At 41.4% G+C, this 24,789-nt stretch overlaps 1 protein-coding gene across 1 annotated transcript; it reads right to left on the bottom strand.

The window, feature by feature from the left end:
- Positions 1 to 69: 69 nt before the first annotated feature.
- On the bottom strand, positions 70 to 24,773 carry LOC109481960 (ankyrin repeat domain-containing protein 11-like). Its single transcript, XM_019784576.1, has 12 exons — positions 24,676 to 24,773; positions 16,201 to 16,351; positions 13,278 to 13,380; positions 10,535 to 10,687; positions 9,784 to 9,975; positions 9,153 to 9,295; positions 7,817 to 8,072; positions 4,917 to 7,590; positions 2,788 to 4,291; positions 2,512 to 2,610; positions 2,149 to 2,385; positions 70 to 1,889 (listed from the first exon to the last, which is right to left on the bottom strand). Exons 2-12 carry the CDS (start codon positions 16,333 to 16,335, stop codon positions 1,710 to 1,712), a joined length of 5,676 nt encoding a protein of 1,891 aa, XP_019640135.1. The 5' UTR covers positions 16,336 to 16,351; positions 24,676 to 24,773; the 3' UTR covers positions 70 to 1,709.
- Between the last annotated feature and the right edge of the window lie 16 nt (positions 24,774 to 24,789).

Here is a 24,789-nt window from a genome sequence, read left to right as displayed (position 1 = left end):
AAAAGTACCATGAAAAAAATCAGGAATTACAGTACTATGTTTAATACACGAGACAGGACAAAGCCAATGTTAGAAACTAGTGACTCCTTTATTTACACACCAAAGGATGAACAGAAAGGTAGAAGTCAGTTGCCTTGTACTGCTAGTTTTGCAACTCCTGACCTTATACACACAATAGTACTATCCAACAAACAGAACATGTTCTGTAGCTTCAGCTTGCCCGCATAGACAACAGTAGGAGTTATTTATTTACCACTTACCAACAGAAGGATCATCATACGAATGCTATCTTACTTTGGGAATAAATACATGTACAATGGTTCAGGAATTGTATCTGAGCCAGAAGTCAATTTTTTGTGGTGAGCTCTGTCAGATCATGGCAGTACAAAAATAAAACTTGGCAATATCGATTCACTACTGTGCTATATACACAGTACAAAGGGTAGTACAACATTACATGTAGAGATGGTGAAAATTACAGTGCACTATTTTAACCTTTGAAGCATGGCAGCTATTATCTGTACCATTTAACTGCTTAAGACAATCTGCACTACTACTACTACTACACAAGTACACATAGGTGGAATGTACCTAGGACAAGTGTAAAACACAGGAAGTACAGATCACACAACAATTTGTGTGGTGGGTCTTCAACAGTGTACTTTTAACAAACTCCAACTATAGATATCGCATACGTATATATACACAACCTGCTCAACAGTGTGATCAAGGAAAAAATATATAATACCCCTACTCATCCAATCTATATGTACACTATGTACATAACACAACATATCACAGACATTGCAGCTCACTTATTCGTGGAAGATATTCACCAATCAAAGACAAGCTGCAGCTTTTCTTTTGCATCTTTTTGCAAGTACACAGGAATGAGTGGTTATTTTTCCATTGTTTCTTCGATGCCAAAAAACAAATCTGACTTCTCTTACCTTCACATTAAATGGACACAGATTACCAATTCAACAGAGGTAGAAAGACTCAGAATTACAGGATTTGTTATCAAAGGGGCATGAATGATAGACAGAACATACTAGTATGGATAAAAACCTGCAGTTCTCATTAAAGCAGCAAGGAGGCATCACTACACGCTCATTACCACTAAAACAAACATCGTACTCTGAGGTTGTAATTTGAGGACTACACTAACCACTACACAAGCTATTTGGCAACACCTGTAATGTTGCGGTTAAAATCAGCCCTATCTGAACTAGCTATTCGTCAATCTTTTGCGTGCATTCTGTCTTGTATGGCAGATTTGCACAAACTCTCATGTCCTCATAGTACTGAACTGTAGACGACTTTACATAGCCACTCGACGTTACCTACATCTCGTACACAACAGTGTTGTAATTTCTGTAACTTCTATGTGCAGATTACTGGCATATTTGTGATGTACAAAATCCGATTCTTCTCTGTTAAAAAAATTCATACCACAGACCTTGCACGCAGTCCTGTATCTATACTAGGTTAACATTTTGGTGTTTTGCGTCTGCCCTTAAACACCAACGGCTTGCTGTTTACGAGATACCCACTGAAGTTGTACTTTGGGCAATAGCTACACATTACCGTAACCCATGTAGCTGAACACATCTGGCTTCTTGAGCCAAAACTACCATATCACTGCAGTACTCCAGACGCCTGCAAGAGGGCTTTTGAGTTCTGTATACTGAGTGTCCAGTGATTCAATCTCATGCTGGAAGAAGGTCGAAGTCCTCGCTGACTGTAACCATGGGAACGTAGAAGTCGCTGATGTCGGTGAGGGACTTGGCGTCCTTGTAGCCGAGGTCCTGTAGCCGTAGCTGCCACTCCATCTTCTGGACGGCCTGGAGAGACGTGGCTTCATGGTGGTGACGCAGGAGCAGGCAGTTCTGGGTGGGTTAGGAAGAGAAGAACAATATTCAGACAAAGCAGCATTCAGTGCATGCAGCATTTTGGAAAAGAGACACTGGGCAGTCTTCTAGCCAGCATCCAATTTTCTGTCACATAATTTTGCTTCTCGTGACGGACAAAAATCGGCGAGTAAAGATATGTCATTAAACTAAGCTTAGTCTACCAGCAAAATTTGCCCCTCAAAATGCAAAGACCTTTTGCAACTTGCAAACAAAATCATGTAGCAGTAGCCTATACCTTGGCTGCCTCGTATTTCTCGTCCACATCTTGTAACCAGGAGTGGAACTGTCTGGCGGTGAACCTGTCCCTACCCTGCGGCTTGTCCTCGGTACGCTGTTCCGGGGGCACGTTGTACACCTCCTCGTCCAGTAGGATCTTACACGCGCTAAACGGCACGCTCTGGTTGGCGTGGGCACGCGCAGCACGACAGTGAACCCTCAGGATCTCTTGTTCACACGACATGATCAGCTTTTCCTGGGGAGGATCATACATTTTTTTTAATTTTTATTGCACATTAATATCTACATATAAGCCTAACAGAAGGAAAAAACAAGCCATAGATCAAATACAGTTGGACAAGTCAACTTGTCAGGAACTTACCCTTTCCAGGTAGTGCTCCAGTCGGATCTTGTGTCTGGCCTTCTCCTGTTCCACAAACAGGTCTGTCATCTCCTCAGGAAGGGAGGCGGGGGGAGTGTACTGTTGGTTGGGAACAGCAAAACATTGGTTATTCAATACACGGTTTAGTATTTTGAATCAACTACTGTATTGGTTTCTATGTTCCTACTTGTTAGATTCATGTCTGTGAATGCAATTTGATGACAGGAAACACAAGATTTTTTTCCTAGGCCTCAAAAATTTCTAACGTATCCTTACCATGGGGATGATGAGACTCTTGGCTGGGCTGCTGTGTAGCAAGTAGGAACACTGGTACAGTAAGTACTCGTCGAAGCACTGCGGGGGCTTGGGTATAACCACCGACATGTTCTGCCTGCGCTCCAGGATGACCTTCCTGATGTTCAGGTACTCCCAGTACGGGTTGGGCTTCTCCGGGCGGGGGCGTACGTACGGCTCGTCCAGCGACGCGATGTTCTTCACCTTGAGAACTTTCCTTCTGAAGGGGTGGACGTTTTCCAGGCTGTCTTCCACCGACGCGGCCTGTCCTTCCACCTTGATGGGGCCCGTGCTCATCTGTGAGTTGGAATCTTCTTGTTGTAGGATGAGCTTCTCTGCAGGGATGGGAGGGGTGGAGGCTTGGGAGGATGTCGATCTCATGGATCGCGTTATTCTCTGCGGTTTCTGTTCGCTGTCTTCCTCTTGCTTGACGCTGGGACTGGAGGTTGCCGGTGGACGAATGAGGCTAGCTGCAGGCTGTGCTACGCTGAAAGCTGGCTGCCCGGGTCCCGGTAGAGCTACGCTGGTGTTGGTGCTGCTGCTGGTTTCCACGCAGACCGTCGTTACGACAGTCGTCTCCATGAGTTCTATGCTGGTCACGATGACAGGTAGAGTGGTGACGCTGGATGATGTTGAAATGAATACCTCAGAAGGACCAGGAGGTACTGTTTTAGCTTCAGTGGTGGCTGGTTCTCCTATAGATTCTTTAGTTGCTGCAAGCTGGATATCAGCTGTTATCATTTTGACTTCTGGCTTGCCTTGAACTGTGATAGATGGAGTACTAACTGTTACAGACGTCGATACAACCATGCCTATAGGAGGGATAGGCAGAATAGGGGACTCTTCTTTCCTTGGCAAAGTTGCAGGAGTAGGAGCTGGAATTTCCTGTGTTGACTTTTCTGGTTCTGCAGGTTTACTGGATGGAGTTGGGGTGATGACATGCACAGGTATAGAAGCCTGAGGGGTTGTACTCCTCGCTGGACCACTGTCGTTGGACAAAGCTCCCCCTCCTTGAGTTGGCTGTGACTTGGGCAAGGTCTCTTTTACTTGCAGCAGGTTTGAGGGTGTTACTACTTTCTCCTTCTCTGCGGGTGGTTCTACCACAGGCGTGGTTGTGACGGTCATTTCCTTCACAGCCGTTGACGGTTCCTCTCGAGAGGCAGGCTTGCTTTCCTCTACGGTTGTCGACACCGTTGGTTCTGGGTCGCGTACCTTTGGCCTCTCCGACACGATCATCTGCGACACCTTTGGCTTGAGAAGCAGGGACTTCAGGTAGTCTGCGTTGGCGGGGGAACTGGCTTGGGTGACGACGGGACCGGCGATCACTCCCTGCGGCTTGGAGGACGTGAACGTCATCGTGCTGCTGGTGGTCGTCGTGGCCAGCGCGGGGGACGTCATGACCGGCACGGACGTGGTGGCTACGGTCTGCGAGCTAAACGTACTGGTCACGTTGGCTGACGTGACTACAGGAGGTCTAACCACAGGGCTTGGTGAGGAAGTCGTGGATGACGATGACACAGTAACAGAAGTTGACGATACCGCAGTACTCGCTGTGTAGGAGACTGTCGTTGTTGTAACAGTGACTGGAGAGATCACAGTGCTCACTGTTTGTTATGCTTGCCTTCGGAACTGTACTGGAGGTTGTAGCAGTGGAGAAGCTTACCGATGGACTCAGGCTGACCGATGGAGTGAGCTGTAGAGTTGTCTCCTTGATTTCTGCCCTTCCCAAAGGAGACTTATTGTAGGGCTCGACAAACTTGTCTTCTGAGTCCTTAGACTCTAAAGAGCTCCTCTCGGGCAAAGGCTTCTCACTCAAGTCTGCTTCAAGAGTCACGATTGATTCTGTCTTGGGAGAACCTTGATGTACTTCTCCTTCATCGTCTCTGGTTCTTCTCTTAAGTATGAAGGGATGGCAGGGAAGGAGAGGGTTGGTCGTTCCTCCTTCTGAGGAACTGCAGGTTTCTCCTTTTCTGGTGTCTCTGGAGTTACACTAGTACTCGATTCTGGTCTCTTCTCCTTCACTTTCAATCTCTCCTTGTCCGATTTTGATTTGCTTGAGATGTGCTTGGAACTCTCTCCCTTGTGCTTTTCTGACTTGATCTTGTGTGGCTTACGTTCCATCACCGTGAGAGTCTTTACCATCCAGTTTAACCCTTTCTTTCCTCTCACCCTCTCCTCTGGACTTCTCAGCTTTCAGAGCTAGCTTTTCCTTGTCAGTCTTGTGATGTTCTGACTTTGCTGCTAGCTCATGCTTGACACCCTCCTTTATCTTGTCGGGCCTTAGGGAGTCACCTTTGTCGGAATCCTTTTTGATCTTTGGAATTCTTACAATCTTTAGGTGCTTGGCCTTGTCTGTTATTTCTCCCTCAAAGAGATCAAAGGTTTTGAGCTTTTCAGGTTTGACGATACTTGCTTTGTCTGGTTTGAATAGATCCTGATTGTGTGAGTGGGGCTTGCTCTCCAGTCTCTTTGAGCCTTCCAACTTGACTTTCTCGCCTTTTGAGTTATGCTTGACCTTGGTTACTTCCTTCACCTTGCTGCCGTCAACTTTGTTTGTGACGTCTAGCTTCGACTTGTCCCGTTTGGGGCTGTCCAACCCACTGCGGTCTGTTTTCCACGGGAACAATTTGTCGTCCCTTGGACTCTCTGCTCCCTTCTTTGCCTCCTTCCCATGCTCTGTCCTGTGCTTCTCTTTCATTCTGTCTTTCACAGGGCTCTCCTTTGACGACCCACTTCTATGTCTCTCCTTCTCCCTGTGCTTATCCGTACGCGGACTCTCATGGCCGTGGCCACTTTTCTCCCCTTTGTGAGACTTGATTTTCTCCCTCGGCTTGTCCGTCGCAGGACTCTCAATTCCAGACCTCTCGCTGTTGCACGAATCACTCCTCACAGACTTCTCCTGTGCCCTATGAACCTTCGGGCTGTCCATACTTGTCCTCTCAACCTGCGGAGAACCCTTTCCTCCGTCTCCCTTCCCTTCATGGTGCTTTATCTTCTGTCTATCACCCTTGAAACTGTCTGTAGACTGAAGGGACTCAGAACTGCTACTCTTTAGTCTGTCCAGAGTGGCAGCTTTCAGTTCAGCCTTGTGCTTCTCCAACTTCAGTTTCTCTGTCTTTGGTGAATGTTTCTCTGACTTGACTTCCGAGGACGTCGATGACTGGAGAGATTCCGAGCTGCTGCTTTTCATTCTTTCCAAATTGACAGGTTTCAGTTTGTCCGATTTGTGTTTAGCGACTTTAGTTTGGTCAGAGGAGTGGGATGATTCAGACTTAATTTTGTGGTGCTTCTGTTCCTCTTTGCGCTTGTGCTTTCCGCTGTCAGACTTTGAATTCGTTTGGATGGAATCACTCTTGGAATTTGTGTGTGGAACTTTCTGAGAGTGTTCTCCTTTCTCCTTACTCTTGTGCTCGCTTTTGTGTCTTTTCTCTGCCTTTTCTAGTTTTAACCTCTTCTCTTCTGACCTGTCAACCTTTGAACTCTTGTCCTCTGACCTTTCCCCTTTGGAAATCTTGCCCTCTGATCTCTCACCTTTGTGTACTTTTGCCTCTACCTTGTCCGACTTTGAATGTCTTTCCTGACTGTCCAACTTCTTTTCAGCCTTCTCACTCTTTGAGTGCTTCTCACTTGCTTTTTCTGTCCCCGCCTCATGTCCATCTGATCTTGAGGTTTCTGCTTTGACTTTGGTCTCGTCGCCCTTGGACTTAGAATGAGAAGAGTGAAGCATCCTGCCAAACACCCCTTCCTCTGCCTTGTCCAAGCTTGCCATCTTTTTTAGTTCTTTTAGCTTCTCCTTTTTCGTGGAAGATGACAAGTCTGGCAGGGAATGCCTTCGAATCTCGCCTCCCTGCGGAGAATTCTTTCCCTCATTTTCCTTCTCCTTCCGCATCTCAGACCTCCCTTCCAGATCCTTAGTTCTCCTCTCATCAGATTTCTTCCCTTCCAAGTTGGCATGCTTAGGCTTCTCCCTTTTCTCGCTGTCACGGTTTTTGTCCCCCTTGATTTTCTTTTTCAACGTTCCATCGGGCATTGTGCCGGGGATTCCTGACCGTTTTGCTAAGTGTTTATGCTTCACTTTTACTTCTGAGCTTGGTTTTTCTTTGGTTTCACAAGATGTACTACTACTCCCAACACTGCTTGTTGCATCTTCTTCTCTTTTCCTTTTCATTCCCTTATCATGATGTTTCCCGTCCAACTTGGGAGTTTTGATGTTGCTATCAGAATACAGCTTGGCTTCCTTTTTTGACTCTTTCTTGCTCTCTTTCCTCTCGACACTTTCCTCTCTTGAGACACTGCTGGATACACTACTGACCTCCATTTCAGAGTCTGACTCAAAGTGTCTTTCTGGCAGTGTCTGCTTGTGTCTGTGCTTTTCGCTAACCTCGGCCTCTACTTGAGAAGGCTTCGCAATGTCTTCAGTTCTTTCCACTGTTTCCTGATCTTTCCTACTCTCGCTACTCCTTGAGTATGTTTTCAGAACCTTAACTTTGTCCCTGGGTGTCTTGTCCTTGCCATCTTCCCTTGGTTTGGGAAGCCGACTGAGTCTTATTTCCGGGGTGCTGGATCGACTTCTGTCCGAGTCGCTGCTCTCAAAGGCAAACCTTCTGTCTGCCTCCTTCTTAATGGCACTGATTTTTTCAATTTTTTCGAAGATATTGCTTGGACTTTTTGTGGAACACCTGGCTGGACTCTTGCTGAACTCCCCCTTGGAAGGATGTCTGTGTCTTTCTGCTGTTTCCTTAGGTTTGGTGGCGCCACCGTGTTCCAGTTCTTCTGCTGCAAACTCTGTAACAGAGATAAGAAACAGTCACACTTTGCCCACAATCTATATAGACACAAGATCTCTACAAAACTCACTATAATAAATGTATCTGCGAAATGCAGGTGAGTATTTCTAACACTCATACATGTATTTTGTAATAACATTAATTGCTTACATGTAAGTGTGAGTTTTAAAACAAACACAAGCTTGCAAGATGGGCAGATCAGATGACAATTGACAGATACCTACCATTGCCTTCTGCATGCTTTCTCTCCCTATCTCCTGACTTCTTCCCTGCTGGTGTTTCATCGTTGAGTGAAGCCAGGCTCTCAGGCGACGTGGGCGACTTGACGTCCAGGCTGTCCGACGAGTCACTACTGGATGCGATGGTCTCGCTCTTCAGTAGCCTCTCCACGGTCTCGTTCTCCGCCACGTCTATGGGAGTCTTCCCCTTGGTGTTGGCCTGGAGGGGGTCCGCCCCGTGCTTCAGCAGGAGCTCCACTATCTGCTGAGGTCAGAACCGAAAACACAGGCCTAGTTAATCTGAGGTCTTTTAGGGCTCGAAATGGTTTTATCATCATACGTGTACTAGTGCAAGTGACAAAGAAAATTACAGTAATACCTGCACCATACAAATTTTACCTGCACCACTCAGACTTTGAGAAGTATGGACCACACTAAAAACTATTCAGAAACCATCGCCATTATCTATTTTACACTTCATAGGTGTTAACAGTCAATGCAGTGACTACAAACTGCTTTCAATTTCACCACAGCAATGCATTGAAGTACTCCTTTTATAGTGGCACTGATTTTCTAGAAGTAGATATTGCTTTTTCAAAGGCTGTTAAATGTGCAATTTAAAGCTGCAAGAACAAATCTTATCTAAAATAACAAATATATCTCTCCCCCTTCCTGGACCCATTCACAAATTTCTACACGTGACAAAGGGATTTTCACAGCAATACAAGCCCGCACCACCTAGTAAAATGCAGCTTTCTGATAAAAACATGCTGACATTTACAGTGCATATCATCTCACACAGCCAGCACAGTTAAGGATATTCTAGTAAGCCTCTCAAACCCCTCCGGCTACCACAGTTACAGATACAATCCCTGATTTCAAAATCCTTTACCACGACAGTATGCCAGCAGACTTTCAAAATAGCATTGAGGTAACAAAAGTCCATAGAGAACTTTACAAAGGGATTTACATAAGTTACAGACCATCTCCTGCATTACAATTTGGAAATGGGGCTGAGAAAGCACAGCAGTAACAGAGGAAAGTGGTGTTTTTTTTTTAGTGTGCGGCATGGGCATACAAATCACTACTCAAGGGCTTTGTTGTAGGTTTTGTTTCAAGGAAGGTTGGCCATTAGAAAATCATCTGTGGCTGTTTTGAAATCAATATCTAGAACTAGTTTTCCTTACCGAAGATCTTACTTTTTCCACACAAAAAAGGCTAGGGTCAGCAGTTTTTTTCTAGTGTCGGTTGGGAAACAGGAAACACAACTTTATTTGTTCTTGCCTACCCCACTCCCTCCCATCATAGCACAAGAGACTCCACACTGTACAGCTATACTCACATGTGGATGGCCGTTACTGGCCGCGTCGTGCAGGGGCGTGTCATCGTCCAGCCCCTGCGTGTTGACGTTGGCTCCTGCCTGCAGAAGCATCTTGGCAACTTCGTAGTAACCGTGGTTACACGCCTCATGTAGTGGCGTCCAGCCTAACAAAACATGATAACAATCGCTATGTTCAGTTAAACAAGAAACTGACTTTTTTTCTAGGAAGTATCCTGGTTTGTGTTTTCAGTGATGGTATAAAGGAATTTCCAATCAGATGTTGGGCTGGAAGATCGTAACATTTTGCTTCTCTGACAACACTGTCCCTTACCCCCAACCAGGACTCGATATCCTTTTTTCTGCATACCTTCACTGGTGCAGGAAATACTGAAAATTACCTGCAAACTCAGATTTTGAGAAGGAGCATACATGCAGAGTTTGAATTTTCTATGAGTATTGTTTACCTGGATGTTTAACCTTCACCAATATATAAGCAAACATCTATTTCAAAGCTACATTCTTGGTGTGAATTTATAGCATTGCCGAATCACCATCTCACTACTGTTGCATGAGTAATGGTTAATTCTGGCACCAAAGAGTCTCCACGAGAAGACCAGATCAATAAGTCGATGCTGAAGGGAGCCAATCTTACCGGCGAAGTCCTTGGCATTGACCTCCGCCCCCTGCTTGATGAGCTGCCTGAGCAGGTCTGCGTCTCCCTTGATGGCGGCCATGTGCAGCGGCGTCTCCCCGCGCTCGTTGCGCTTGTTGACCTTGTCGTTCTTCTTCTTGGCACTGCTTGGCTCCGAGGATCTTCTGTCGTTACTGGCGCCGGAGGGCGAGCCTGGGGACGAGGAGAGCACCACAGGCTGAGAATTACGAGTAAACTCGGCCCTCATAAACCCCTTCATAGCCTCATCCCAGTTTCATAATAGATATTGAGGGGCAAGGAACTTGGCCCTGGGGCTACTACAATGTACTTTTACAGAGCACCACAGGCAGAGAATTACGAGTAAACTTGGCCCTCATAAACCACTTTATTGCCTCATCCCAGTTTCATTACAGATATTGAGGGGCAAGATTGCCGAGGAGTCAACAATAGCTTGGTGTGAACTTGGCCCTGGGGATAATACAGCATACTATAATTCCTGATTTTTTTCACAGTACTTTTATATTCACAGTTTTCACAACTGTTAAAAGTAAAAGCCAGAAACTGTTTTCACAGGAAGCTCTCAGCCACTCATGGTAAAAATAAACAAGAATAACTGGTAAATGTAAGTTACTGGCTCTTGTAACTTATAAGTAGCTTTTAAGCTAAGAGGTAAAGCTGTTAAGTGCTTTCATACTCATATAGTACCTTTTAAGCTATTAGAGAGTAGAAGTTAGTAGGAGTTTTAACCAACCATTCCTACCTGGTGACCCAGATTCCGCGGCCGTCATCTGCATAATGAGCGCGAGCTGCTGACGTTCCGAGAGGGGGATGGGTCGAGACGGCGTGCTAGCGGACGCATCGTCACCCGTCTTCTTTCGCTTTCTTTCTGGAGTCTTCTTTTCTGCTGTGTGTGAAATGTGGGAAACACTGATGAGCCTATAATCTCTTCAGAAATGAAATGATACCTGTTTGTATCCTGCTACCATGGGAGCCACCGTTTTTCTTACATAAATCTACTCAGGTCCCCATCTGGCCATGTGTTTGTCCAGCGACAAGTGGACAAAATTAATAGACCATCCAGCTGTCCAACACTCGGCTGAGATTGCTTATATGTTCTGAGAAATTAAATAGGAAAAAAGGGGATGGAAGTGTTTTTAACCTGTGTAAGTTTGTGTTTGTGTACATGAATGCTTGCGTCTGCATTAAACATAATTCATGCAATTTTATAACAGTATATATCACTCCAAAATCCACTTGACCTTATAAAACCATAACTGATTTCGGTATCGTGGAATAAAAGAACGTTTTGAATATATGTGCTAGTCCTACAGATAGAATAAAACCTACTCTTCTGACAGACAAAAAGAGTAACACTAAAGATGCATAGAAAGGAATCTACTATATTGGATTGGCTTGTCATTCTCTGATCATTGATCTGACCATGCAATGAAAATCAATGCCTTGTGGTTTGCATATCATGCAATTCTGAGCCAAACTATTCCATAATTGCCTCCGAATTTGGGTATAAATTAACACTGAATTTCTCTAGCATTCAATATTCTGACAATGCGCTATCATCTTGGCTTGCTGGTCCTTTCCACATCATTTTTGCACCAGCCCTGATGGACCTGTGCCATCAAATCTGATCACGTACACATGTGCAACAGGCAACTAAGAAGAATAGAAAAGCCCATCGAAGCCTTCTACTTAGGGCTACACACTATGCTTGGACAGTTTTTTTTTCCAGTTTCTTGAGTAAATGGCCCTCTGTATCTCCATTAGTGCATCAGAAGCCAAGCTGAGTGCGTGAACATAATAGTAGTCATGGCTTGCTTCCTGTGCGCTGCCGTCTCTAAAAGCTTTCAGGGCTCCAAACTGGCTAATGTGGTTGTTTAGCACACATCAGTTGCAAGACTCTTAATCTAGATTTCTCAACTACAAGTGCAATATGGCCTTTTGATGGCTTTTGTGCAGTTTTAACATCTCTCTTTTTCTTATTTCGAATTGCCTGCAAATATATTGTGTAAAATCACTGTATATTTTTGCTTATTTCATGACAATTCCAATGCAATGTTGACGTGGCAAAATAAAGGACTATTCTGTCTGATATAACTGCCATTTCTTAACACATGCCCTTCATCTCTCCCAATACTTAATGTTTATTCTGTGACAGCTAACGTGATAAAAATTTCCCTCAACAACTCTCCATAATGACTCGGCCCTGTTTAAGTAGACTCTACACACTCTATGGTAACCTAATTCCAGCTGCAATCATATCGCCCTATACTGTGTGCCTTCGTGTCTTTTGTCAACAGCTGGCCAGGTGTTCTGCCTACAATACCTTTTGTCAAGAGAGGCTATGTCCTCCCTGTGACCCCTATAGTGATTACTTTGAGCAAGCTGGCAGGCAATCCTTCCTTGTTATGAGAGCACTATCAATGAGAACCATTCAGTATGTATTTACTGACTTGCTTGTTAGAAACTGCTGACATCCAAAAAATGATTACAAGACTGCAAGAAAAAAGCTGACAGACAAGATATAGCATATATGCAGTCAGCTTTTCAGCTGCATTTTTCAAAATTCACTATAAAGTATAAAAAAGGATGCTTGTTAAAAATTAATCCTGGCCATAAGAGCGATATTCCGGCTAACAAAAACTGCTTGCATCATTTACAAGGGAGACTATTTCCGTCAACATCTCAGGATACACTTAGTGCTTCCACCCACATATTGTATATCTATCATGTTTCTATGTGAATGTTGAGGGAAATGACATGAATCCAACATAAGATTATCAATTTTACTGGTCTGAATTTCTCCATTTTTCTACTGAATTGAAATAGCTAGAACTGCTGCCAGAAATTAATGGCAGGATTATTTTAGCAGTTTCACAGTGACCGTCCCAATGTGAAATCTGGGCATGGCAAATATGTTTCCAAAATCTAATTTTATAGAAGTGCATTGGCCATGATTCCTTGTTAGGCCTAGGAAAAAATGTTGTGTTTCTGGCTTCCCAGTAGCCTGGGTACCATCCTACTTAGGGAAGCGAGTGTGGGAGCCCCGGCATACAAGTAGGATGGTACCCAGGCTAGCTTCCCAGCTGACCCTAGCAAAAACCCACCAACCTAGCCTTTTTTTGATTGGCTGCTGGTAAGGCTATAACATGTTCGATCAGACATCTGAATTTCAAACCCTCTGAAGTCCGAAACGTCATTAAATGAATTTTCAAAAGCATTCAGTACATTATTCAGTAAATCAGATGAAATATTTGTCAACAAGCTAACAGGTGGACGGGTCTTTGAGACAGTCCCGATATATTGTTATTCATTGTTGGATCATTTTAGCTGGAATCTAACAAAAATCCTTACCTTTACTAAAGGTAGGGATTTTTGCTACTGACAATAGACTTTTCAGGGCTGAAATACATTTATTTTTCCTAGGCCTTATACAATAGGATTATATCATAAAAGAATGTATGTCAGAGACTACTAACCGTCACCTTCATCCAGTATGTTGGACACCATGAACAGCTTTCGTTTCGTGGCCTTGCTCTCCCCACGTGATGAACCATGAGACTTGGACGACGACGGCTTCTCCTAAAAACAGCCGGAATGAAGACAGGAAATTAAACAGCAGCCCAGGGTATGAATCAATAATGTTTGCTTGGAGACACACATGACCATGCAAATTACGGGAGAAGGAGAAAGCTATTACAGTGTGCCAGCTGGAATTAGTTTTCCAATATACATGTCATGAGGGCAGGTTAGTTTTTATAATGTGCAGTTGCCTCCCGTAAAATTTACCTCCGTCCACAAACAGTTATTGCTTGGAGGATCAGTTTCAAGGCTGCAATAAGAAATATCAAGCAAGGACACGTAACAAATGAAAAAGAGTAGGCTAGGTACATATTGCAAGAAAAATAGAATTTCAAGCCCCGTTTTGAGATAAAACAGGATTTTTGTTAAATTATTACACTACCATTGCCATTATGCATGAGCACAAGCTCATAAATGTAAGTATCTTCTAGAATAACACTGTGCTATACTTTGCAAAACATGGCCCAAATTCTGTCCCTTACTTCTTTGCGAGGCCATAAATTCTGCGTAAATGACCCAGTTTTATTGTCAATAGGCCTGTTGATAAAATAAAGGCTGACGTCTTGGTACACATTAGCGTGCAATTGGGTTAGACAGCTCATTGATGTAGAAAAAGGGACACTTCTTTAGAACACTGATCTTTAGCAATATTTCCACTAGAATTACAAACCATGCTAATATTTCCTTAGCAACAACAAAATATTCTTATCTCTGTCTTTTCATGCATAAAGATATATGCAAGGTTCCTCATTATGTACCATACTTCGTTAACTGGTCCTAATTAGTCCATCAGATAGATACAATTACACAATGATTACATTACATGCAGTTCCCTACATGTAACCTTTCATACATCATGGCAAATCAGGTTTGTGTAAAAGGCATTTTCATGTTCACCAAAATGTAACAGACTTTCTATACACTTAGTGACTATTTTAAAATGATAATGGCCAATGCTATCCTGGTACGAAATTCAGTGTTATCAAAAACCTTAAAGCTGCATTGTGTAACATTAGGACGATACAAAAACATTAATTTTATCGTCATTTTCTTACAAAGTAAGTTTAATCAAACCTACTCCACTGCAAATAAGTGCCTTTCAGTGCCAAAACATGACGCCTAAAATGTATATTTAAAAGCTGGAAACAACAGCTGTCAGCCATGTTTGCTTACATTCTGATATTTTGTGGTGGTGCCCCAAACTGAGTGCACCTTGAGTAGGCTGTTTTAGCGCCAGCCAAAAATGCAAGAAATGGGAGATAAGTGCATAAATGTTGAATGTGGAAGTTAATCACACAAAGATTTAATTCTCATTCCTGGTGCAAAAATTTTACGTAATGACTGGAAACAATTACTTCCTTAATACTTATTACAGGGCTTGAAATGGATTTTTCTCCGTACCTACTTGTTCACATACATTTTGAAATGAGTGATATAATTTAGAGAATATGATGTTGGCATCTCATTATGACTTCCCTTTGCATTTGCCTCACTACATGTAGCTACACACCTGAAATGCCAAATAGAAGAACAATCTCTAAATTCGTCAGTAATGCAGCGGAAACAAAATTCAACCAAGCACTCAAGGCAACAATCCAGCTTCTAAAAATAACGTCTTTGTGAATACCTGGGGGAGAAGAACCCTGCCCAACTGTCTTTGATGATATGTTGCTGTCTCCTTCCACTAATGCACTCCTTATGAATTATGTATCCATATACAGAATATGTCTGAGGTGTGTGCAACATTTTCAAATCTACAACAGTCTTGCACTGAATGTTTTACACAGTCCGTTTTTGGGTGGTAGAATTCTGGATCAAAATTGAATCATTCAAGACACCTGTCCGTGCTGAAATTTATGAAGCTAGACATGGCTGCAATATGATATGATTCTGAGATATACCTATATACTGCTGCCATAGGGATAGTCTCAAAAGTATATTATTTCAAAAGAATGTTAACCAAGATTTTTCTACAATATAGAAGCCAGTTATTAATTATAATGTTAAGAACATTTAGTAATTTTGTTATGGAAGACAAGAACATGAGAGGAATTATCACTGTTCAGCACATGAACCTCAGCTCAAACAAACACATTCTGTCTCAGATATAACTAACATTTTTAGGTCATCCCTTATTCAGTAAAAGTTATAATGTTTTTTTTAATACCCCAGCCTTTTAGAGCTAACATTTGTTGTCAAAATGTTGGAGATTATATCCAGATATCCAGCCTAAACATGCTCACCATATTAAACTATTTTTGGTGCACCATTTCAGATGTGCATGAAATTATGTCTCCAGGCATATTTCTTATGTTCCATCCATAGATCTACAGAATATAAAATCTGAGGAGACGGTCTGGATATTCCAAGAATAAAACATTATAAGAAGTCACAAACTGTCCTCAGCATACTGAACTGTCATTTACTATTATGACAATGGTGGAAATGAATACGTTGACCAATTGTCAAAAAAAAATAAAGTACCTGCTTTTGATTGACACAATATTCCTGACTTTCTTACTATCTATGAGGAATTGCAAAGATCAAGTCCATTATGGATAATCTTCCGTGATCCAAACATTACTTGGTGCCTAGGTTACTTCAATTACGCACACTTTGCCCTTCAACAAAGATTAAAATTGACGTGTTTGAAGAGATGTTTTAAGGCTCCATCTGTATGATAAAAATGGCAAGATTATGTCACCTAATAATACATTTAATACGAGAGACCACATATCCTTGGTAATAATCTACATCTGACATTTTGGGTGGAGAGTCTAGGCCTGCTTCAACCACACATTCATCTATATCATTTCTCACCTTTTTCTGTGAAGAGGTTGCAGGTTCGGCCTCTGAGGCGGAAGAGTCTTCCCCCTTGTGATCTGGGGTGCTGGAACCAGGCTTGGCAGCTTTCTTCATGTCTTTCTTCCCGCCAGGCTTCGGCCCCAGCATCATTCAGTAAAATAAATCCCTGCCACAGAAAATAAAAGAAATATTCAAATAAGCGACAAGAAATTCCTAGAAATTTTTCTTAAATAACTGTTTTAGTAATTCTTGCACTATGAGTTTGACACAATGGCATAAAAAGCAAGAATATCACAGATGCTATGGCAAACTTTGGTAGTAAAACATATTGATAAGGAATCATAAAATTCATAAAGAACATTCACTGATCACTGATGTCTTATTAGGTATACTGCAAAAGCAGCTACATTAATGTGTTTCAGTCTTTTACATCCAAATACAGTGCATAAAAGATATATTACAAGCTAATGTACATTTCAGCTAGGTCAGTGATATGGAAAGACTATGTAATTTCTTCTTTCGGCAAAACCTTTTGAAAGAGTGAATCAATAAAGCTACCGCTCAGCATCTAGGTTGGTAAAGATGCTGACAAGTGGTTTGAACTATAATTTCCTGTCTACATGGTTTGAGGGCTTAAAAATCTTAAGATGCAAATACAAACGCTGACACAGTTCTTCCAGACTCAATAACAGATAAGACACATGAAGGGAATTCAAAGGACCACTTAAAAAAACCTTGGATGAAGATTTGTACAGTTCCAAATGTCAACTTACCAATTTACAGTTAAAGTTTAACCAATACACAGAATGAAAAAATGATACAAAAAATGAAAATAATATGCTCCGTTGTTATTTACACAAATGCCACTGTCTATATCCTAGGTATATTGCTGACAGGAATATTGCCCAAAGCCAAGAAATAATTATATTTTTATAGCCAACCCGAGAGTATCATTGAGTTCAGGCAGAAGCGTTATGACTCATACATGTATGTAGCATAGATGCTGACTAGTATTCAGGGATTTTCATGCATTTCCAGAGGAGCATTTCAAACCAGAATTGTATGTGTTGAAAAGATTACGATCGACGTTCTGCTTGTGGGGTTTCTAATTTTGTATGCTGTCAGTTAGGATTTAAATTTTCCCCCTATACACGGCTGTTATGTGGGATTTTCAAACACTGTAGCCCCCTCAAAGAGGCCACAGCCACCTGCTGGAATCCTTGAAGGAAGACCCGCTTTAGGACCCCGTCTTCCACCTTATAGGGTGCCCCAGGTGTTCTCAGCCTAGCTAGTAGCTACTCTGTTGTTAAAACAAAGTTCGTGAGAGATTTCTTTTAGTAGTTGGACTTGGTTCAAATCCAGCCTCTTGCAAAGGGCGGGTCGGCAACAGAGGTCAAGGACAGGATTGCCCAGGGGATGTGCAGACATGGCAGTCACATGATAATGATATTTCAGACAGTTTTGACAGCCAGACTGCAAGTGTGTGGACGACAACAGCAGATGAGAAAAAAATAATGGCTATTTGGCATGAAGAAAAAGAGTGCACTAATGAAATTTTAAGGACAGAAATCCTGCAATGATAGTCCACAAAGGACAAAAGGGTAAAGTATTTTCAAGGACAAAGGGCCATATTTATACAATACAAACCTTTTGAGAGAAGATTTCACAGAAAGTATGCCTATATAGCTTGCCTTTAGTCTTTATTTCTACCTGCATAATGTTGTGTAAGCATGCAGCAGTATTTCAATCCCTGGTTTAGCATTTTTCCCTGTATCCCAAATGCATTATCTCTGAAATAGATCTGCATAAACTACAATAATAACCCAAAGTATTTCATATCAACTATGGTATTTTGATTTGATGGACAACATCCTCCACTGAAGAAATATTCAACCATACCAATATGTCTCATCAAAGTACGGGTTTTTGAAACATATTCATGGCGATGCGATATAGACATGGCTTCGTCTCAAGGTGCCCACCAATTACCGTAACCTAATTATTCACAGACACAGGATGAGATAATGTAGTTTCAGTCAATGCCAATACAAGCTCTTTCCTTCACACCCCAGCAGTTTGTTTCCCTTCAGTAGCTTAAAAATGTGCAAGAACTACTCTATAATGTCAGGGCTCAAAATCCTTTTTCTGCATACCTGTACTGGTGCTTGTAACATTGAAATCTACCTGCACCAGACAAGTTTTACCTGCACCACTCAGAATTTAGGATGTACGGATCACACTAAAACTGTTCAGAAACCTTTGCCATTATTCCTTTTACACTTCATAGATGGTATCAGTCAATACAGCTAATGAAACCCACATATATCTTCATGTATCTAAACCCTATACATGGACCAGTGCGGGTTAGATGCAGGTAAACAACAGAAATACCTGCACAGCCCCAGTTTTACCTGCAGAATTTCAAGCCCTGCCATGTAATGATTGATACTACTGCCTGTGAATTCTAGTTCTACCCTCCTTGGTGTGGGCGTGGTCGTATAATAAAACAAAGCTCTTGGCAGCTGGGTTAACGTTTCAAACCCACGACCACTAGTAGTACCCACCACCGTACATCATTGTGACCTGAAATTGAACGCCTGAAGTTGGGTGTAGAGGAAGTGACTACATGTATAGATTGCTAGTTCAGTACATATTGAGGTTCGGGTGAGGACAAGACAGATTGAATTCTAATACCGCAGATATAGCTGCCAAGAGGACAGCCTGGATCACAGGAAAAGCATACATTTTCACATTTCTCTTTCAATACTGCAAGATGTACATAGCCCTGCCCAGATGGGCTAAATGAACATGTGACCATATGTGGTCTAGAGGAGAATTTAGTGAAAATAGATTGCCTTGGAACATTAATCTAAGAACTGAATAAATGACGTCTATGCAAAAAATCTATACATATTCTACTCCTACTTATGATGATATAGTAGAATGTTGTGTATTCGGATCCCTTGTAATGTATACTACAATTTTATCACATGAAGTTGAAATGAAATGATGTCTACCAGAAGATTTGCCATGTCATCACACCAGATTGGATCTAAAAATAGAATCAGTAGATCAATGAGATTTTGCTCCTTACAGTCAGATATGTACAAATCCCTGACTTGGCCACATAATCATGTAATATTACGTGTGATACTGAAAAATCACAGTGTACTGCAGGGACCTCCCTAAACAATGGAGCAGTGGAGCTCCTCCACCCAGTCCTTATCTCAGCTCCACCCTGTTAATTTTCAAAACTAGTGTTTTTACACCCTTTTCCAGGGTTCTTTGGTCAAATTTACCGATATTTCGCACCCTCCTCCATTCTGTCCTAAATTTCTGGGGAGATCCCTGTACTGCCAGACTCTAATGATGTAAATAGCTGCAAAAAATTAGAAAGCAATCAAAACATGGCAAAATAAAACTTTTGTCTAAAATCTGAACACAGATCTGTGGATACATGAATGTATGAGTAGGTATTGCAATGAGGCATCCTGCTGGAATAAAGGCAGTCTCAGCCAGTGCCAGCCAGTCTATTCACTCGAGTCAAGGGGCTAGTCAGGTGACCAGGTTGATCTACGTAAACAGCAACATTACGCCTTCCTTTCACCTGTAGCTAACTGCCGTGAGAATCAGTACTAAATTTACCAAGAAGCAAAGGATTGAAATTCAGCCACATAGAAAGCCCTTTTCATCTGTACTTTTGCTGAGGATGACATTCAGCATTTGTATGCAAGTCGTATACCACCATTTTAGTAGAAAAAGACACCTGTTTCCATCTAGGGACTTCTGTACATGCATATTCCTACATGTAGCGTTTGTTCCTGTAAATAGGTCATTTCTCCAGGGGTAAACAACATAAAATCTGTACTCAATGGATGCCAGTATGTAGGCCGTTTACCTATAAATAGCAAAATCCAGGCGGCATTATAATGTAGCAGCAAGACAACATTCCCAGGGTTGCATTTTATACACACTCAATTATACCATGTCAATCAAATTTGAATTCTATTGTTGTGAATCGGAAGTTATTGAAACCTCTCTCTGTATAGACACTTATTCCACGGATATTTGCAAACCGCAAAATGACATAAAAACATACAGGAACCAGTTCACCACAACAGCCATACTATTGAAGTGTCCTGGTAAAAAAAATGGTTGCTGTATCAAAGTCCAGTGTATTTTGAGGCTTACTAGTCACACAGTGTTTGGCAAAAACACTTTGAGCTGACCACGCACCAGCACAATAACGAAACAAACATACCACTAGGTGGGAGGTCATTCTAACACGCAATGTTAGTATTTTCAAAATTATGCCTTCACCAAAAATGAAAACAAGAACTTCTGACAGGAAAAATTCATATATGTATTACCTGCTCGAAATAAGCCCTCTTCCTAGAATCATTTTGGGGCATACTTCATTTCAAAACTTTATTGAACAAATATGCAATAAAAAAACAATATTGCACATAGCCAAGGCCACTGACCCCTAGCTATGTGTCAGAATATAGGATGGAGAAGTCTAAAAGTAAAAGGGTGACCGTGAATAACCTCCCATTTTCAAGTTTTTGGCTAACTGAATTGGAAGCCCGGATCTGGACATAGTTGGATTCACAATCATTGTCTGAAGTTCTGAACTGGATCCAAAATAAACATTGTAGAACAGAAATAGGTATGACCTAACCAGATATTACTGCATAAAAATTTGCATATGTTGAATACAATACCATTTCATCATCAGTCAATGTATCAAGATGCTAGTATTTAACTGATATTATCAGGAAAAAATTTGAAGTTTGATATCTACTTTCCTGTTAGTGTTATTACCTTACCTGACCTTATTAAGTTATTTGTTCTCAAGATATCAATAATTTGTGGGAGTCGCACGTTATGAACACCTGTGTGCTGTCCATTATATAGGTGTGACCTGGGTAAAATTGGGCCCTACCAAACAGTATAAACTTGCCACTGAAGAATATTTAACAAGGAAAACATGATGTATCAGGCCAAGGAGAGTGATTTCTAGCCCTGTATGGTCAGGATCACTTTCATATTCATATTCAGAGAAATTATGTCACTGCAAAGCAATTCTCATCCATTCTCCATAAAATATATGGAGAAGGAAACCCAATTTCACGAAAATAAAGCCTAGCATATGAAGACACCTTCTAAAATGCATTTATTGCACAAATGCTGACATTCTGATTGTAATATATGACCAAGACATAAGCTCTCTGGGAGTCCCTTCTGTTCTCAACCCCTTTCTGTAATATCTGACCTTTTCAATATTCTGGCAGTCACCTGCATGTGGATATACATTAAATCAGCTCTGGCGTTGACGAGAAAATGTTGGTGATTTATATCATATATATAATTCCTCTTTGGCAGTTTTTTTCTTGTCATCCACAAATAAGAAAATGCTTCCCCCCAAAGCTCATGTCTCCTTCTGTTAGAAAAATGTTTTTTCTTCACTGTTTGCGCTTTCGCTTCATACCCGCATGAGCCCTATACCTGACTCAGATTCAAAAATAGATCCGGTGAATTCAAATCAAGCAAATCTATTGAGTACTGTAAAATTTTGTGGTATGAGAAAAATGGGCATATTCACAAAACTATTATCAGTATATGTTCGTGGAAGCAGCAGGTGCAGAAGAAGGAAATTCAGTGAATTATTTGTTTGTGGTGATGATAAATGTGCGGTTCGGAAGTGACCTTGAAAACGTGAATATAAAAGTACCGCCATGCCGTGAATATAAAGGGATTTGCGGTAACAATTAAAACAGGCTTATTTACAATATCAAAGCTGCCCTTGACATGAACTGGTACAGCCAACATTATAGTATATGCAAGATGAAAAGGTGGACTTTGTTCCAAAGAAAACCATGTCAAACTGGCTAGGTACATGTATGTTCCTGTTTTTTTTCTTCTTCTTTTTTTTTCAATTCACTGCCATACTAAAATGTCAGTTTGGATGCATTACTGTGCATAATTAGCCTTACCACTAACACTGAGTCATATTATAACATAGAGGGCAAGCCCACAGTCCATACAGGAGACAAATTCGCTGCTTGGCACTTGTTGCATTATCAATATCTATAAATGTCATACAAAATGTGTCAAGGACCCAATAACCAGAGCTAAGGCCATATCGATTTGGGCGGGACAATTTTTGCTGCAATATTTTAAATAGGCTTCCTATTTTGATGGTGAGAACAATTTCTTTTGGGAGGAAAATTGGACAAATGACGATATAAAATGTACATCTGACACACTACCATCCAATTGAGAATATTGACAAGTATTTTCACTGGGAAGAATATTTTTCTCTCTTTGTATACTGCAATTCAGGTAGTGCTTTTTGTAAAAACTCATTTACTGGATCCTTCTTCCTGTGAAATAGATATATTCACAGCTGTGAAGCTTTGACATTTTTTTGTATGAATCTATGATATAAAATTTGTATTAATGTGATGGTCAGCTTCCAACCATTAATATTTTTTTGACATGCAACAAGTGCCGTATTTCTGCCTGAAAATTATGATGTGGTAGGTTCTCAACTTGATTGTTTAATCCTTTCCTTCCGATGCACCAGATTTGATTATTGATTAATGCATAAGTCAGGTGGAACAGGACTATGTAGACAGTAGTCCTTTACTTAAGACATATATAAAGTATGGAAGTATTTGATCACAGATTTGCAATGGAAATGTGTATTTACTTTCAGCAATGCAATGTAGCCTATATTACAGGTAAGTAGCAGTGGTAGCTATCCCACACATACATACATTTCACTAATTTTAGTAGTTTGTTCTTGTGAGTCTGTATAGTACATAATGTATAATATGATGCTTGGTTGCTGTTGTATTCCATGTGCACACAAAACATGTTGTAATAAGCCACACCTAACAAGGAGTCTTGTACTAAGTACACAAGAAGAAGAAATACAAAATTAATAACATCAGCCATTATGATTGAAAGATTTTCTGTCACCATTTCATTTGCCCTACATTCTGAACTTGATCCAATTCCAAGAAAGATCTACCTGAAATTGGATTAAACTTATATAATCATCTGCTGAACTAAGAGTAAGACACCGTCACACCAGCATTTCTTTCTGATTCTGAAATTAGGTGGACAGGCCTCAAAGTCTATCAGAAAGATTGCTTCAGTAAAAAAATCATTGGATTTGCAAATGCAGTGAACCCGAACTTGTGGTACTATTTACAGCCTTGTACCATCCCTGTTAATGACCCATGCATTCAGAAGATGCACACAGTTATTACGTGATAATATCTGCACTTCTATTATAACATTCTTGCAAGATCAAATGAGATGATAAAACCAAAAACTCGTCTAGCAACCAGTCAACCAAATCTTGAGGAAACAGATCCAGACACTTCAAGTCTAAAATCTTTCCAAACTGTAACCTGCCTGAAGAATGACAATTTGAGTTATTTCAGTATTTGCACACCTGCAGTCCAAGTGCAACAGGTATATATTTCTAGTACGGTACATGCTATATGTGATCACTTCATAGCTAGTGGGGGTGAACTTGAATCTTTGGTTCTTTGGGTAGTGCCGTGAATTCTTAAATGTGATAGAGCAGAAAAATTATACAGGCTCATGTTGAAGACAAATATTTTCACCCAACATCACAGATGGCACAATTTCTATATTTCACACCACTTCTAAATAAATATAAATATCTTTTAATACATTCAATGATTCAAGAGGAGTGTTGAAAAATGTGACAATTCATACTCCTGTACCACTTGAAGTATCTTCTAATAGGTTCTGAATGATGCTCAGTTTATAGATGTATGGACAAGACAGCTCAGTCTGTGATCAGACGACATCGGGCAGGGAAAAACGCCAGAGAAAAAGAGCTGACCTACTGTCTTTTATTCACCTTCTGCAAGCCATGCACTGAATACAGCTCCCCCAAACGACAGCCACTCCCACCTAAGTCTACTTCTCCCCACGTAGATCGATTTTTGACACAATTCTAAGACGCAGACTGACCAGAGAGGTCAGAAATTAGGTGGACAGGTAGGGGGACGGGCTGCCAGGTACGTGTTATCGTGCAAACAGAAAAAAATGGCGTCATTGGAAACACAGTCGGGTCACCTAAAGGCCAAATACACCGTATACACCCCCTTATATACCGCTATGTTTCCTCAAAATATCACCTATGATATCTTAAGAGACCGTTTGTATGATTTAGAGTGTTGTACGGTGCCTATGATCGCTGTTTGGTGTGCAAACAGGGAGGTTGTACGGCGAAGGTTGTACAACATCGCTCCGAAAACATGGAAGCTTGTTTCCAAGGATGCCCCCAGTTGTTACGGTCCCATTCTCCATAAATATACCGCCGATCGCCTGCATATTTTCCCAGAAGATACTTAAGATCATCAAGACTTACCTAGTATTGTAATTATCCCTCTGTTTGGTCTGCAATAATGAAACTATTGGAAATTTTAAAAGGATGCTTACTTGGAAGCTGGCGCGTCGGCTTTTCCGCGGGCGAAACCCTGATGGTAATTGGTTTGTCACCGTCACGTGATGACTCGTGCCAAGCCGAGATGGCACGAGATCTGTGATTGGTCC

The sequence above is a fragment of the Branchiostoma belcheri genome, unplaced genomic scaffold, assembly GCF_001625305.1.
Source record: "Branchiostoma belcheri isolate BF01 breed outbred unplaced genomic scaffold, Haploidv18h27 scaffold59, whole genome shotgun sequence".
Lineage (NCBI taxonomy): Eukaryota > Metazoa > Chordata > Leptocardii > Amphioxiformes > Branchiostomatidae > Branchiostoma > Branchiostoma belcheri.
The sequence above is the reverse complement of the archived record's forward strand: the minus strand, read 5'-3'. Positions and strand labels throughout refer to the sequence as shown.

Bases quoted from the DNA above. Each gene is read 5' to 3' on its own strand.
- LOC109481960 (XM_019784576.1), bottom strand. From the start codon at position 16,335: ATGATGCTGGGGCCGAAGCCTGGCGGGAAGAAAGACATGAAGAAAGCT. The intron at 8,073-9,152 runs GTGAGTATAGCT...TGACCTCAGCAG, and splicing joins CCAGTAACGGCCATCCACAT to ATAGTGGAGCTCCTGCTGAA. The intron at 2,611-2,787 runs GTAAGGATACGT...CCCAACCAACAG, and splicing joins AGAGTCTCATCATCCCCATG to TACACTCCCCCCGCCTCCCT.